This window comes from Chiroxiphia lanceolata, chromosome 8 (genome assembly GCF_009829145.1).
Source record: "Chiroxiphia lanceolata isolate bChiLan1 chromosome 8, bChiLan1.pri, whole genome shotgun sequence".
NCBI lineage: Eukaryota > Metazoa > Chordata > Aves > Passeriformes > Pipridae > Chiroxiphia > Chiroxiphia lanceolata.
This window is the reverse complement of record NC_045644.1, coordinates 12,639,323-12,652,456: the sequence shown is the minus strand read 5'-3', so window position 1 is coordinate 12,652,456 and position 13,134 is coordinate 12,639,323. Positions and strand designations below refer to the sequence as shown.

At 45.8% G+C, this 13,134-nt stretch overlaps 1 protein-coding gene across 3 annotated transcripts in view; it reads right to left on the bottom strand.

Annotated features, from left to right (window-relative positions):
* Window positions 1-13,134, bottom strand: part of SH3PXD2A (SH3 and PX domains 2A) — a 260,591-nt gene that overhangs the window by 184,360 nt on the left and 63,097 nt on the right. For all 3 annotated transcript variants that reach the window (XM_032694529.1, XM_032694531.1, XM_032694530.1), the window contains exon 3: window positions 2,030-2,105. In XM_032694529.1, coding sequence (XP_032550420.1) covers window positions 2,030-2,105 — 76 coding nt within the window. The remainder of the gene's footprint in view (window positions 1-2,029; window positions 2,106-13,134) is intronic.

The following is a 13,134-nucleotide window of genomic DNA, read 5'->3' as shown; positions in this document are numbered from 1 at the left end:
CTGAATCAGGCCCATAATCAGCAAGCAAGACCATAACATCTTCATAAAGTAGGATTTAAGTACAAACATCTGCCCTGTCGTTTTTTAATTAAGGGAGTTTATGGGTAGGTATTCGTTTCCGTAATCCACGTCTCCAGCTGCAGAAGTGCCAGGCGTATTCTAATTATGGCAGCTAGTTTATTTAACGGAGTTTGACATTGTTTGACATTTAGCTGAGTCACCTTGTTCCCGGGTAAAGCAACAAGGGCTGCTCTGCAGTTCAACAAGAAAGAGGCAGGGATTCGATATCAAAAGTAGAACATATATCACAGAAATTTTAAATTAAACACAGCTGAGGTCTATTCTGTTCTGGCAGCTTCTCTTTCTTTGGGACACTAAGTCAACCCAAATGACTTCCAGATATAACTCTTCCCCTCAAGGACATGTGGCAGTACCATCTCCCTCATGTTCCTGGAGGGTGGGAAGGGTAGGAAGTGTCGTAATGGGCATATGGGGTTTATCTCACCCTCCCCAAATATCACGCACACGTATATGAGGACACCCATCACTCAGATCTGCACAAAGACCGAGCAGCAGACAGTCACCTGCAGTCAGCCAACATTTTTCTAGAATGTAATAAAACAAATGGGCCACTGGCAGTCAATACTGGAGGAACAACTGCTACCTGCAGACAGAGATTTTGCTACAGCACCTTGCATGAAGCCATCTGCACTCCTTTACAGTGCTTTCAAGGATCTCAAAGTGCTTTCCAGCAAGAATAGCAGGCCAGCAGTTTCGATTCTTATCACACAGAGGTTTCACAAAATGACTTGTCTATGAGTTTATTGGTGACACAGCTGGAAAGAGAGCCTACTCTTGGAATACTCTCCTCATCCCAGGTTGGGAATGGAGGGTAACACCACCTTCCCCTGGCTGTAGAGGGTCTGGATGCAGCAGAGAATACTGCAGAGAGGAAACCCCGATCCTGGGACTGCCTTCCACAAGGTTGATGGAGGCTGCCAGGCGGCTGTTCTGCCCTGCTGCAGCTACGATGCTTCTGTCATGTATTTGTGCTGCTGGTTTCCAAGTCCCTGCTTCCCTACTAGTCCTGGAGCTGTGCTCACCACACATCTGGAGCAGCTGCTTTGCCTGCAAACAGCACTGGGGACCGCAGCACGCTCCTGGAGAGGACTAAGCCCTTTTATCCCAGCTTCTCTTCACAGACCTTAAGGGAAGAGCTTTTTTATAGCTAAAGACAGAATAGACCTTTTAACAGGCTGAAAATACTCCATGTATCCTGGCAGGCAGTGCAGCAAACCAAACTTTAAGCCAACAGCCAGAATCGTGCAGTCAGACAATGGAGAGCTGGCCAGAGCGTGCACTTCCAAGAGCACGCTGCGGTCTGGCTCCTCTCCCCATGCTATCCCTGCAGCCACTGCTGGAAGAAGCTGTGTAGAAGTGTGTGCTGTTACCCTGAGGACAGGATATCCAGCACGTCCAGGCCCTCTCCGAAAGCTGTCAAAGGGACAGTGGCTCAGCCCAAAAAGATATTTATTTATCTTTTTGGCCAGCATTGCAGAAATCCCAATTTGCATTTAACCTTCCTTCAGTTTCCTTTATAACACAGTGGCAACTCTAATTATTCATTCCTTATTACACAATAACAGTGTCTGCAGAGCCACAGAATCCAGAAATGACAAAGACTCTAACTCTGGTCTTCAGTGGCCTCCCAATTAGTGGCCCGAGCTTGGGCTGCCTGTTTGCACCCCACAGACACAGCCTCCCAGAAGACATCAAATCCCTTTGTGGGGCAGGGCACGAGCCAACCTGAATCTGAATAGCTGATGTAAGATCCCCTGGGAGCCCCAAACACCATGCCAGTTATTTTAGGAGGAGGTGGAGGTCTGGTATCACAAGACTGGATGTGTGAGCTCCCAGGGAAAAGGCATTTATAAGAGTGGTCACAAAAAGCACTAGACACAGTAGCTGGGGAACCACAGTCAACAACTGCTCTCACCCATCTTATTTAGGGCTTTCCCCACAGCATTACCTGGTAGAAAAGGAATGATTCTTTGCTTGGGGTCTTTCTGTCCTCCTTCAATAGGGAACTTGTCCAGAAGCTGCATCTGCAAAGGAAGCACAACAAACATCTTAGGGGGAAAACATGGACTGGCTGCACAGGGATGAGGAGAACTCTTGGTTTGTGTGTGGTTTAAAACAAAAGCAACTGCAGGAATTACTCTGCCTCATTGCAGGGGAGCCTATACATAAAAAGGTATGAAACAGTTCACTCCAAGAAAGGGAGGGCAAGTTTTTGGCAGCACAGAGGAGCTGGGACAGGGCCCAGGCTGACATCTGAGCCTGGCCTTGCTGCTGTTCTAAAATTAGGTTCCCATTCTTTGTTACAAAACACACGCCTTGTCTTTATCCACAGACTGCCTGTGCTGGTGGAGACACAGGTTTTACCTGACCATGTGACAGACCAGCCACCCAGCTAAAAATGCTGTTCAAGCAACCAGGTTAAAGTGTATTTAATAAAACACTTGCTCTGCTTTTCTGGCAAGACACTGCCCATTGCCTTGGTCCAGCATGAAAGAGCGCTCCTGTTTTCCCAGGGAGACAGAAATGGAGTTTTGAGGAATATCTTTCACTGCAGTCCCTACGTGGAGGACAGCAACAGAGAAAAGACAGCAAGGAGGGAGGCCTCAGAGTGCGGAGCATCCCAGAGAACAGCAGCCCCACGAATGGCCAGAAAGCACAGCTCAAGGTGAGTGTGCTCTCAGCCCATGACAAGCACCCTTCAGCACATGGTTATGGAGCACCTGAGCCAGAGTTTCACCCACATCAGCTAAGATCTTGCCCCACCACCTTCCAAACCCAGCCCACCACAACCACCTGTTTCTAACGCCCCCCTAAGAGCTGTCCAGGCTCAGGATCCTGTTTTACTGCAGAGCTGCAGCCAGCTTTCAACCTGAGGAGCTCAAAGGGGTATTGATGGCTATTACCTAGTGTGCATGCTGGAGCAGACAGCTGACCACCAGTGACTTCCTAGGGAAACAAGCCTAGGAAAGCTGCATACTGATCTGACATTCCTAAATGAGCCCTACAATATCTTTTAGGGTGATGAGACTGGATGGACCAGCGCCACTGAGGGACCAGCTGAAAGGCCAGGCACAACCTCAGACTGCAGATGCACCTGCTACAATGGCATTTTCATGGATCTGTCCAAAAGACACCAACTCCAGCCCTGAAAACTGCCCCCCTATTCACCCTCTGCAATCTTTTGCTCTCATTTAGCACATGGTGTTACCAAGATAAGTATCCAAATTTTGACATTCTATTTCACTTCCCTCACATGTCAGATGTATGATGCAATGCCCTATGCCCCCTCCCTACACAGAAGCCCCAGCTCCCTTGGACAGGGGTAACTCCAAAGCTCCTGCCAGCCCTGGGGCTCCTTCCCAACAGACCAGGAGAGATGTCTTTCAACGCACAGTCCACAGTCCCTGTGGCCTCTGAAGAAGGTAAGGAAAGAAAAGCAAGCAGTCATCTTACTTGCCCTTGCAGAACCCCTACCTCCTCACCTGAACTGGATCTACAAGTCAACAGAAATACCCAAAGTGACAGCAAAAGCTGGGGGAGGCGGAGGGATGCTCATCAACCAGCACTTAATCTCATCAGTGCTGTATGTCCAACAGCGAGGATGTGCGAGTTAACAGTGGTTTTGCTAGCTCGACAGATTTCCTTCTAAAAATATTTTTTTGCTAACTTGGGGAAAAAGTAGCCAGAATTTTTTTTTATTATTATTTTTTTACTGTTTTTGTTTTAAGCACACAGAATCCTTTTCCTCTTGCACCGCACAGAACATCTCCAGAGTTTTCACCATATGGCACAGCAAACCAAAGATCAAGAGCAAACTCGGGAGTAGAAGAAACATCTGTGCGGGAGAAGTAGTTAAAAGATCCCACATGTTTCCCCATCAGGGAGTCAGCCTGGTAAATAAATAGACCATAGCTTTGCGGATTGCTAGCTAACTCACTTTTCTGCCTACAGAGACATGTTTTTTATTGAAAATGGGAAATTTTGTTTTCTTGTAGGTAGAGTTCTGGGTGTCTGAGGTCAGGAACGGGCAGGAGTTTTGTTCAAAGGAGGAAAAAAAAAAAAAAGGAGGGGGAGGGAATCCCCACCAACTGACTTGAAGTTTCACTGTTGTTACACTTTTAGCCAGGAAGGCAATTCTCACTTTACTACAGGGTGACTGATTCAAGCTGGAACCGATACAGTCAAATTCCCATGGTTATTCTTGGAGTTAGATTAGCTTGGCTAATACAAGCCTTTTTAACCACATCAAGAGACTCACAACATGTATAACTGAGTGCTATTTATCTAAAGGGTGGATATCAGCAAAATAGATACAATAAACTGCAGCTGGAAGAGTTTGGCTAAACTTTCCTAGACTCCACTTTCCACCCCAGCTCTCGCCCTCATTGGGAGGGTCTGGATGGCAGGGAGCTGGGGGAGACAGAGGCACTAAGGAGGCCATCAACACAATTCATGGGGACACAGCCTGTCCCAATGAAAAGTCCCCAGGAAGTATGGAAGATTTCTCATCTTCTTCAACATATGAGGCAATATCCCAGTGGGAAACATGTACATGTTTGTGCAAAACTGAAGGTGAGGCATAAAGTTGCTGCTCCTTTAAAAATCCACACAAGGCTGGGCACCCATGGAAAAGGGTGAGGCTGGGCATCAATGGAGCAGTGTGATGGTCCCTCTTCAAATCCCTGACCACAGACCACTTGCTGCTGGCTTGTAGATTGGTCTCTGGACCAATGAGTTGGGTCTGGAATTTGTGCTGCACAGGGAGACAGGCTGTTGATGGGCAGCTGCACAGGAGGTTCAGGAGGAAACTACTGGCTGAATCTCTGGGATGACATGGGAAACACAACAGACCTAAAAGAACCCGAGCAAGGATATAACAGCAGCCTAGCAATAGTGCCCTTGCCTCTCTGCCCAACTGTCCTCATAAATGCCTCAAAAAACACTCCTGGTATGGCAACGTCCATACAGATGAGTATGAACAGCGTGGAGAACCTGCCACACAGACTGGAATGCAATGGCTGCCCCTCAATTCTATCATGCTGGAAACCCTTCAGGATGTTACAGCCAAATGAAACGCATCAGAAGCACAGAGCCTTCCTCAGCACTTCCCTGCACCCAGTTCTGGCATTCAAAGCCAATGAAATTTAGAGCTAAAATCCTAGAAAAGGATTCTGTATCCTCTCACCCACAGAGAAGGATTCAAAGTGGAAGACGAGGAAGAGATGGATTCGGGGAAAAAAACCCAAGAAACAGATCAATGCACCTGAATGAAATATCCCAAATCTCCAGAGGTGATGGGGGGTCCTGAGCCAATGTCCACTCAGATCAGTTCTTGTGATTATAACACAAAGACTAATAAAGAGATTTTCAGTTCACTTAATTAGATGTCTGCAGGGCATTTGAAAGTCAAGAACTCTTTAGTCTGTGACAAATGTTTTTCCATTAAAGGAAATTATTATTGTTATTATTGCAAATACACATATGATTGATGAAAAAAACCCTTCACTTAACGGCCCAGGTTATTCTGCTTAGATATGGGCAGTTTCCACAAGTTGTTGCTTGCATCTTTGATATGACAGTAAACTTAGAGACAAAGTCTGCTGAATGAGAATAATTCTGTCACCTGGAGTAAAACCATCCCAGCATGAAGGCAAACAGAAGCCTGGATGCAGAGTTCCAAAAGACTGAATTAGGGCTGTACCTGGCTTTGGGCAGGCAAGAAAATGCATTTTGGCAAACCTGGAGGAGCTCAGTTCATCTGCTTACAACTGTTAATGTGTGAATCCCACCATGGAGGAGCCTCCAATTGCATGACTGGTGTGAAGAGCAGGAAAGAAACCTGTTACCATACCCCTGTATCACAGGGTGGAGGATCCGTTTGGAAACAGGGAGGGTATATGGAAACCAGGAAGTGAGCTTCCCATACATTCAGCCAGCATGTCTGGAGTCAGGCTGAACAAACACATCCCACTCCTGCTTCTGGCACAACAGATGCCTGTCCACAAATAACTCACCATGAAAATCACCTCTCCAGGCTTTATCTCTTCGAGCTTCTCTGCGTTTGCCAACAGCTTTCCTACCTAAGTCCTGCACAGCATCCTGTCTTCTGCTCCAAGCAGCTTCCTTCTTGTTTCTGAACTAAACTCATTTAGAAGACCTGCTATAAACCTTGTGGTCCAGATTATGACTTTTTTACAGCGGTCAGCAAATGATTGGTGCAGTTAATCAATTAAAAATCAAGGGAATTACTCACGTGAGTTGCTGCTTATTAAAATGAGAGCAGACTCAGAGCACTGGCCCTCTCCACTCCTTTCTATTTGCCCATAATCATGACATTACTGGACTTGCACAAATGAAATAGGAAGACTTCAGGGGATCAACTCAGCCACTTTCCTGTGCGTCTTCCTTCTTATCCCTCCTGCTGCAGGTTACCTTCCCCAAGAACGCCAATACGCTGTGAAGAAAGGGACACTCCTGCTCATAAGAACTGTTTGGGCCCACTAATTGCCAGCTGGTGGCACCTGTGGTCACTTCACATCAGTTCTGCTGTGAAAATAGGATTCCCCCCCATCTACCCTGTAATGGTAACACCTGGTTAAAAATCTTAACAAAGAGCAACAACCACCCTTTGGGATGCTACAAATAGCATCTCTGAGGATAAGAAGCCAAGCATCTCCTTGATAATTATTTACTTATTAAATTTTACTTATCTTGGTTAAATTTCCATAAAACAACATTTCTTTATGTTATAGATATAAGGACTTACAACACCTGACACTAAGGGTGACTTCTCTTTAGCAGAAGAGGCTTTTACTCTGCTACAAATGAACCAGTGCAGGGGACACGAACATATAAACTGCTCAATGGCTCGACCCTGTGGCATTTGCCAGCAGGAACTTTGTTCCTCATTTGGTCTTGAGGTTTTGGAAGTTTGTAGCCAAATCCAACTCCCTGAAATTAATCCACTGAGACAGTTACCTGACCTCCATGTATGCCTTACACCACAGACACTAGCTGGGTTCCTGCTGGGCTGTTAGTTCCTCCCCTTCCTTGCAGCAGTTTTAACTCCTACAGTCAGAAGAGTGAAGTTCTCAATACCTCTTAAAATGAGCAAATGAGGACACCCACATAATCTCTTAACAGTGTGGATACCTTTCTGGTTCCTTTTCAAGTAGATGTAGGTTTGTCATGTGCACAGATAAAATCAAAGCTCCACAGGAAGTCAGCACTGCAATCATGGGAGATTTATTTTAACACACAAAGACTCTGAGGATGACTTTCACCCAAATCACTTACTTTGGCCAGCAAAACAATATCCACCATTGCAAAATGATGGACTCTGACCTTCTGCAGAGAGAGAAGAGGCCTCGCTGCCTTTCCAGTGTCTAATTTATTTGTGTCCCAGAGAAACAGCGAATGAAAATCAAGAAACCAAGAGCAGCAGATTTTTTTGAAAGGTGCCCCCAGAAAATCAAGTGAGTTTGCCACCTTACTCTTGGTCACTCAAGTGGTCCCAAGACTACAACTCTTCCTGTACTGAAAGCTTCTATTAGCTTCTCTTTTTCCAAATGCTCATCAGAAAATGCATTTTTCATTTGAAATGAGACAAGCTGACAATAACTTTAATTTAGCCACTGCTGGACTTGAAAAGTAAAGTACATGCGGCCAGTCAGGCATCAGGTACATGGTGACCCCAGCTCCCAGTGATTCCTTCTCACAAGGCTGATCTGAGCTCAGAGTCCTAAGCTGGAAGAAAGGGCCACAGCCAACGGGAGATGGGGAAGAGGAGAGGAGGCATCTGTATACGTATGGGGTTGCATGCATACTTTAAGAGTCTGCCAAAGAAACTGGAAGAAAAGCAAAGATACTACAGGGATCTGAAACTAGTGATGATGGAACTCACACCCTCAGCAGGAGGGGTTAAGGGTATCTGCAAATCAGAAAAGGCTAAAAGTCCCAAAGGCAGATAATGAAAGCTTAAATGAGAAGGGAAAGTAAGATACCAGAATAGGAGTTATTAATTAAAACCCTGAGGAGCTGCAGCAATTTTCTTTCATTTTGAAGCTGAAAACCAGCTGTGCTGCTCACTGACAAGAGTGATGGTTACAGCATCATCAGCTATATTTTGAATTATAAACCATGTGATCTGCAAGAAAAGGATGACCAGAACTGATTTGAATTCTGTCATCTGCCACAGTTTTCCCATGGATAAATCTCTGGTCCTGTCTCCGCTTTTACACCTGTAAAATGTGAGACAGATCTCAGGTAGGTGACATGAGATTTAAAAAGAGATTCTGCTCTGCATCAAAGGCTCTGAGCCTTATGCCTCAGAGCAGGAGTCAGAGACTGAATTCAGAGAAACTGTACTCATCTAAAACCAGCAGGACAGAAAGAAATAGAAGTAGTATTATCAGGGGGTTTCAGATCTGCATATCCTCTCATTTGTGGTTTGTCCATCAGTAGCATATTCTCCTGGTTAACCAGAGCATTCAAGGGGGTCTTTCACTTAAGCCATTTTCCAGAAAAATGGATCTCATGCTATTAAGTAATGTATCATCAGTTAAATATCAGCAGGTGAAAACAAGCAAGAGAGTGAAGAACATGAGAGCCCATCTCCGCAGATTCATCTTCTATCTACTGGTCTAGAGAAAGATCACTTCTTCAACGCCTTGATTTCAGGATGGGTTTTCTGCTAAGGTTAATCAGCGGAACATCCATGATGTGAGTGGAAGGACCTGATTTACTCCAGTTCAGGACCATACCTGCTGAGATCAATGACAGAAGGACAGGCATGACAGGGATTGAACCTGCTGCCCTTGGGGCAGATCCCTCCTCAGGATACAGCTGTTAGAGAATTTCCTCTAGAATGGGCATCACACTGAGCTTCTTTTTATTCCTCCTCGGTTTCACTCTTTCAAAGGAACAACAAACCAATCCACTCTCACAGACACAAGACAGCAGGAGGTCTGCCTAACTCCCACCCCTTCAAAATTGGCCAGAGCAGAGCTATTCCTGAGCATAACATCAACTAGCAAAAGTTTGCAAAAGACTTGAAGATCTTTTGGTGAGGACATGGAACATTACAGCCCATCTGTTAGTCACTCACATGTATAACTGACATCTTCCACAGCAGAAGGAGGTGCAACTTCATCTCTTCCTAAAGCAGTAACGGGTTCCACAAGGCAACAGGAATAATTATATCAGTCAGTCAGTGATACTAGCTCTCTTCTGATGTTACATGATGCCACAGCATGCAAGAGCAGTGCATTAACTCAATCCCTGAGAAGCAGCAGCAACTGCTTTCCTTTTATTTTGAAGGGAAAAAAATTACAGCAAAAATCATCCGTATAACTGGCTGACATGCCTGACAATTACAGCATTATAGGATATGTTCTGAATTAAATATAGTGCGACCCATGAGAAAGTCAAACAAAAGCAGGAAAATGCATATAAAATAAAGAGAATAGACATTTACAGCGTGGTGTAATCCCCAAAGGGAAAAGGCCTTTCTCAGGTCTGAAAATTTCCACCAGAAATCTTGGAAATCTTACAAATCTCTCAGTATCCAACTAATACAGCCAGGGGAGAAGAAGTGGGGAGCAGAGTCTGGGGATCTTTCCCCAACACAATCCATCAAAACAGAGAATGCTGTTTCCCAGCTGAGACATTTGGTATTTTTCATAGAGAAATGCAGCTTTCTCTAAAGGCTCCACAGAACGAGCCCAGCATTTGTGGCTAACACAGACTGCCAAAACATTCGGAGGTGCTGGTCTGGGATGGCAGAGGCACTTGGTGCATCTCTGAAGAGCTTCTCAGAAAGCCCACACTGTCCTTTCACAGAGCAGCTATTGAAGTCTCCTGCCAGAAGCATTTTCTTTCCTCAGTGCTAATTAGACTGGCCTCATCCAACTTAACCACACTGGAAGATGCTTGGACAAAGGCTACTTCATACTTCTCCATCTGCCCATGGTGATTATATGTCCCCTGTTGCTCTGGTATCTACAGTGGATTTGTCCCAACAGCATCCCTGGGAAGTAAGGCCATACCACAATGCCTGTTTTAGAGAGGCACAGAGAGATGAATGCTGCAGTTATGTGGCACTGCAGGGTCGCGCAGACAGATATCAGAGCCATGTTGATGCCGTGCCCCATCAGGTCATTCAGCCTCTGAGAAACGCTCATAATTTTGTGATGGGGTGCAAGCATTTTGCCATTTTTTTTTCCAGAGCTGGCACATCCAGAGTCAGCCCAGGTGCTCAGGTTGCACGACCTGGGCATGTCCTAAAAGGCTCGCTGCAGGTCACAGTAAAAATCCTGGCTGGGAAGAAGAGCTAAAATCAACAAAAGAGCATCTTTCCTTACATCCCACAACTTTTTACCCGTACAAAACCCACAGGCTTTACGTGTTCCTTCAGACTGCACATAAGCATCAAGAGACCAACATGCTCCAGTGACAGACACTGCAGCAATAATGCCAATTGCCCTTGGACACCAAGGGGAGTGGGATTAAGCTCTGGCCTTCAGGCAGCAACAGAACTGCATCTGACAGCACTGTCAGAGCAGAAGTTCCAGTTTTAAGCACAACGGCAGCTCCAAGAGCTTCACTGAAAGGGAGCAAAGCACCAAGGTCACTTCCATTAATCACCACTCCCTACATCACCTGGGAATTTTCAAAAATATTTACCTTCTATCTTTCTTTAAATTTCTTTAAATTTCAAGCCTTTCAAGCCAACGACTGAAATACAGCGTAGCCATAGTGAGATTTTAGGGTTTATCCATGGACTAACCTTACTGAGTCACTCCAAAGGCCTCACATTGCAAAGGCTGTAAGTACCTAAATTCTGCCCTGAATTGGAGCAAGCAGGAGCAGCTCAGCCCAGCACAAAGTCTGGATGGGTTAGTGGGAGGCTGTGGGGCTTCAAACCCTCTCGTCCTTCAGAAACACCTGGCAGCAGTGTCAAACACTGCACTGGAGCTGCAAGCAAGGTGCTGGAGGGAGCATCCTAAAAGCAGCATAAGGCCATTAGCAGTGTGCTGCTATTAATTGCACCCTTGCTGTTTGTAAAAACAAAAACACCATATATTGTCAGCACGATGTATAAACTGGTTTGGTTTTGCCTCTGTTTTGTTCAGATTATCTAGGGAACAAAACTCCTGATGTGCTCCACAAGATGGAACCTTGAGGGTTCTTCATTTAAGGATCCCCTCGTGTGCCAGTCTGACTCCTCCTGGGTTCAGGCAGCCCCCAAAAATAATGGGGGTGTTAAGGGCTGGAAAACCACATCTGTCATGCAGTGCCCTCTTCTATCTTTCCTTACTCCTCTCTCATAAAAAGGTAAGAGTTTATTTCATCAGTGTTTTAGGCAGGGACTACTCAGCCAGCCAGATCCCATCTTTGTAAACTGATTTTGTTTGAACCAGTGCAAAGTCTGGCACATGCTCTGAAACCTGATTTATACACTGGAAGGCCATTGAACTTGCACCCATAGAATATATCCTTATAGAGTCATCTGTTGCTCACACAGTGGTGACCATGGTTTTAACTAAACCTTGTTAAAAACACGCCCTTACTTAAATTGGTAGAGTTTTGTGAGTCTGCGAGACTCTCTCCTGCTTACACTGCTATGAGAGAGATGAGATTTTAGCTCCAACTGTATGAAACTTAATCCTGTTTTCATAATCTACATCTTCTCTACAGCCTCTTAGCTCTGCTTGATATATTGTCCCCTGGAAACCATGAGTAACTTCAATATTGAAAACAGAAACAATAGCTCTGAACACAATGGCACATTTTACTTCAGAAACTCCATCTGAAATGGTATCTACTCATCTCCATAGGACACTTCTTGTAGCTCTGGGGAGAAGGGGAGAGCAACTGCCCAGCTCAATACAATGAAGAAACTGTGCCAAGCACAACACAACCACAGGTTTTAACTCCATGCTGGGAAGAGACTGCTTTGTCTTCTTTTCTCCCTCTCTCCCTACCTCCAAACCCCGAGATGTTTTGCCTGCATATCTGGTTCCAAACACATGTGTATCTCGTCTTTGGATGGATTTAGAAAGGAGTATAGACAACAAATCCCACCACCTGAGCAGGCAGAAAGAGCTGCACATGTAACAGATACCTTGCTCCAGGCCTCCAGGGAAGTAAGCAAGCAGGACAGGCGGTTTCCAACAGTTCAGAGCCAGCTGCCAGCCCCAGCTGCCAGCCCCAGCATGGACCCTTCAGCTCAGGCACTGCCCTGCCTCGGGTGCCGTGCCGGCACCTCCCCAGGATGCTCATCTGGCACGTAGGGACAGCAAAGGTGTTCCGTGTATAGGAAGGACAGACTTCAAGCATTGGTTGCTCAGTTGGGCTTGCAATGCAGGAAGGAAAGTATTTACATGCTAGAATACAATGTAAGAACAAACCTAGGCTTGCAACAATCTGTCCTTACCAGTGCCTACTGCAATGGCATCTCAGAGACTGGTTTTTCTATGTAGATTTATTTCTAGGCAGGGGAGGCAAAGTCCACAGGTATCAGAAAAGCTGTTTTAATGAGACATCCCATCATTAGCACAACCACAGAAGACAGACACCTTTGCTGCAGATTCAAACCCATGACAGCTCCTTCCAATCCCTGCCCCAACACACAGCATGGACAACGTTCTCCCTTTAAAAATGAAAGGGGAATTTGGGTATCGTCTGAGTTCAAAAAGCCCATGCCAGAAGAAGGATCCCAGGGGACCTGCAGAGCTGTCCCAAAGGGCCCTGTAGATGGACCAAACCATGACACAAGACTGCACTGGAAGGAGGGACAACACATCCTGCAGGACAAACACGACCCAGAACCCTAAGCAGGGAGGCTGGGACTGGAACCTTATTTTTGTAAGTACAAGTCTGCCTGAGGAGCTTTGTTAATTTAATTGAGAATGAAAGCAAACCCTGGGAAAGTAGACTGGTTTGGCCGGCGGCCACGGCGGCTGCACGTGTGTTGCTCAGTGCTGGGTGGGCACTCCAAGTGTTTACAGGGCCTCCGTGTTACACTCCACATGCTCCAGTGTTACTCCAGGA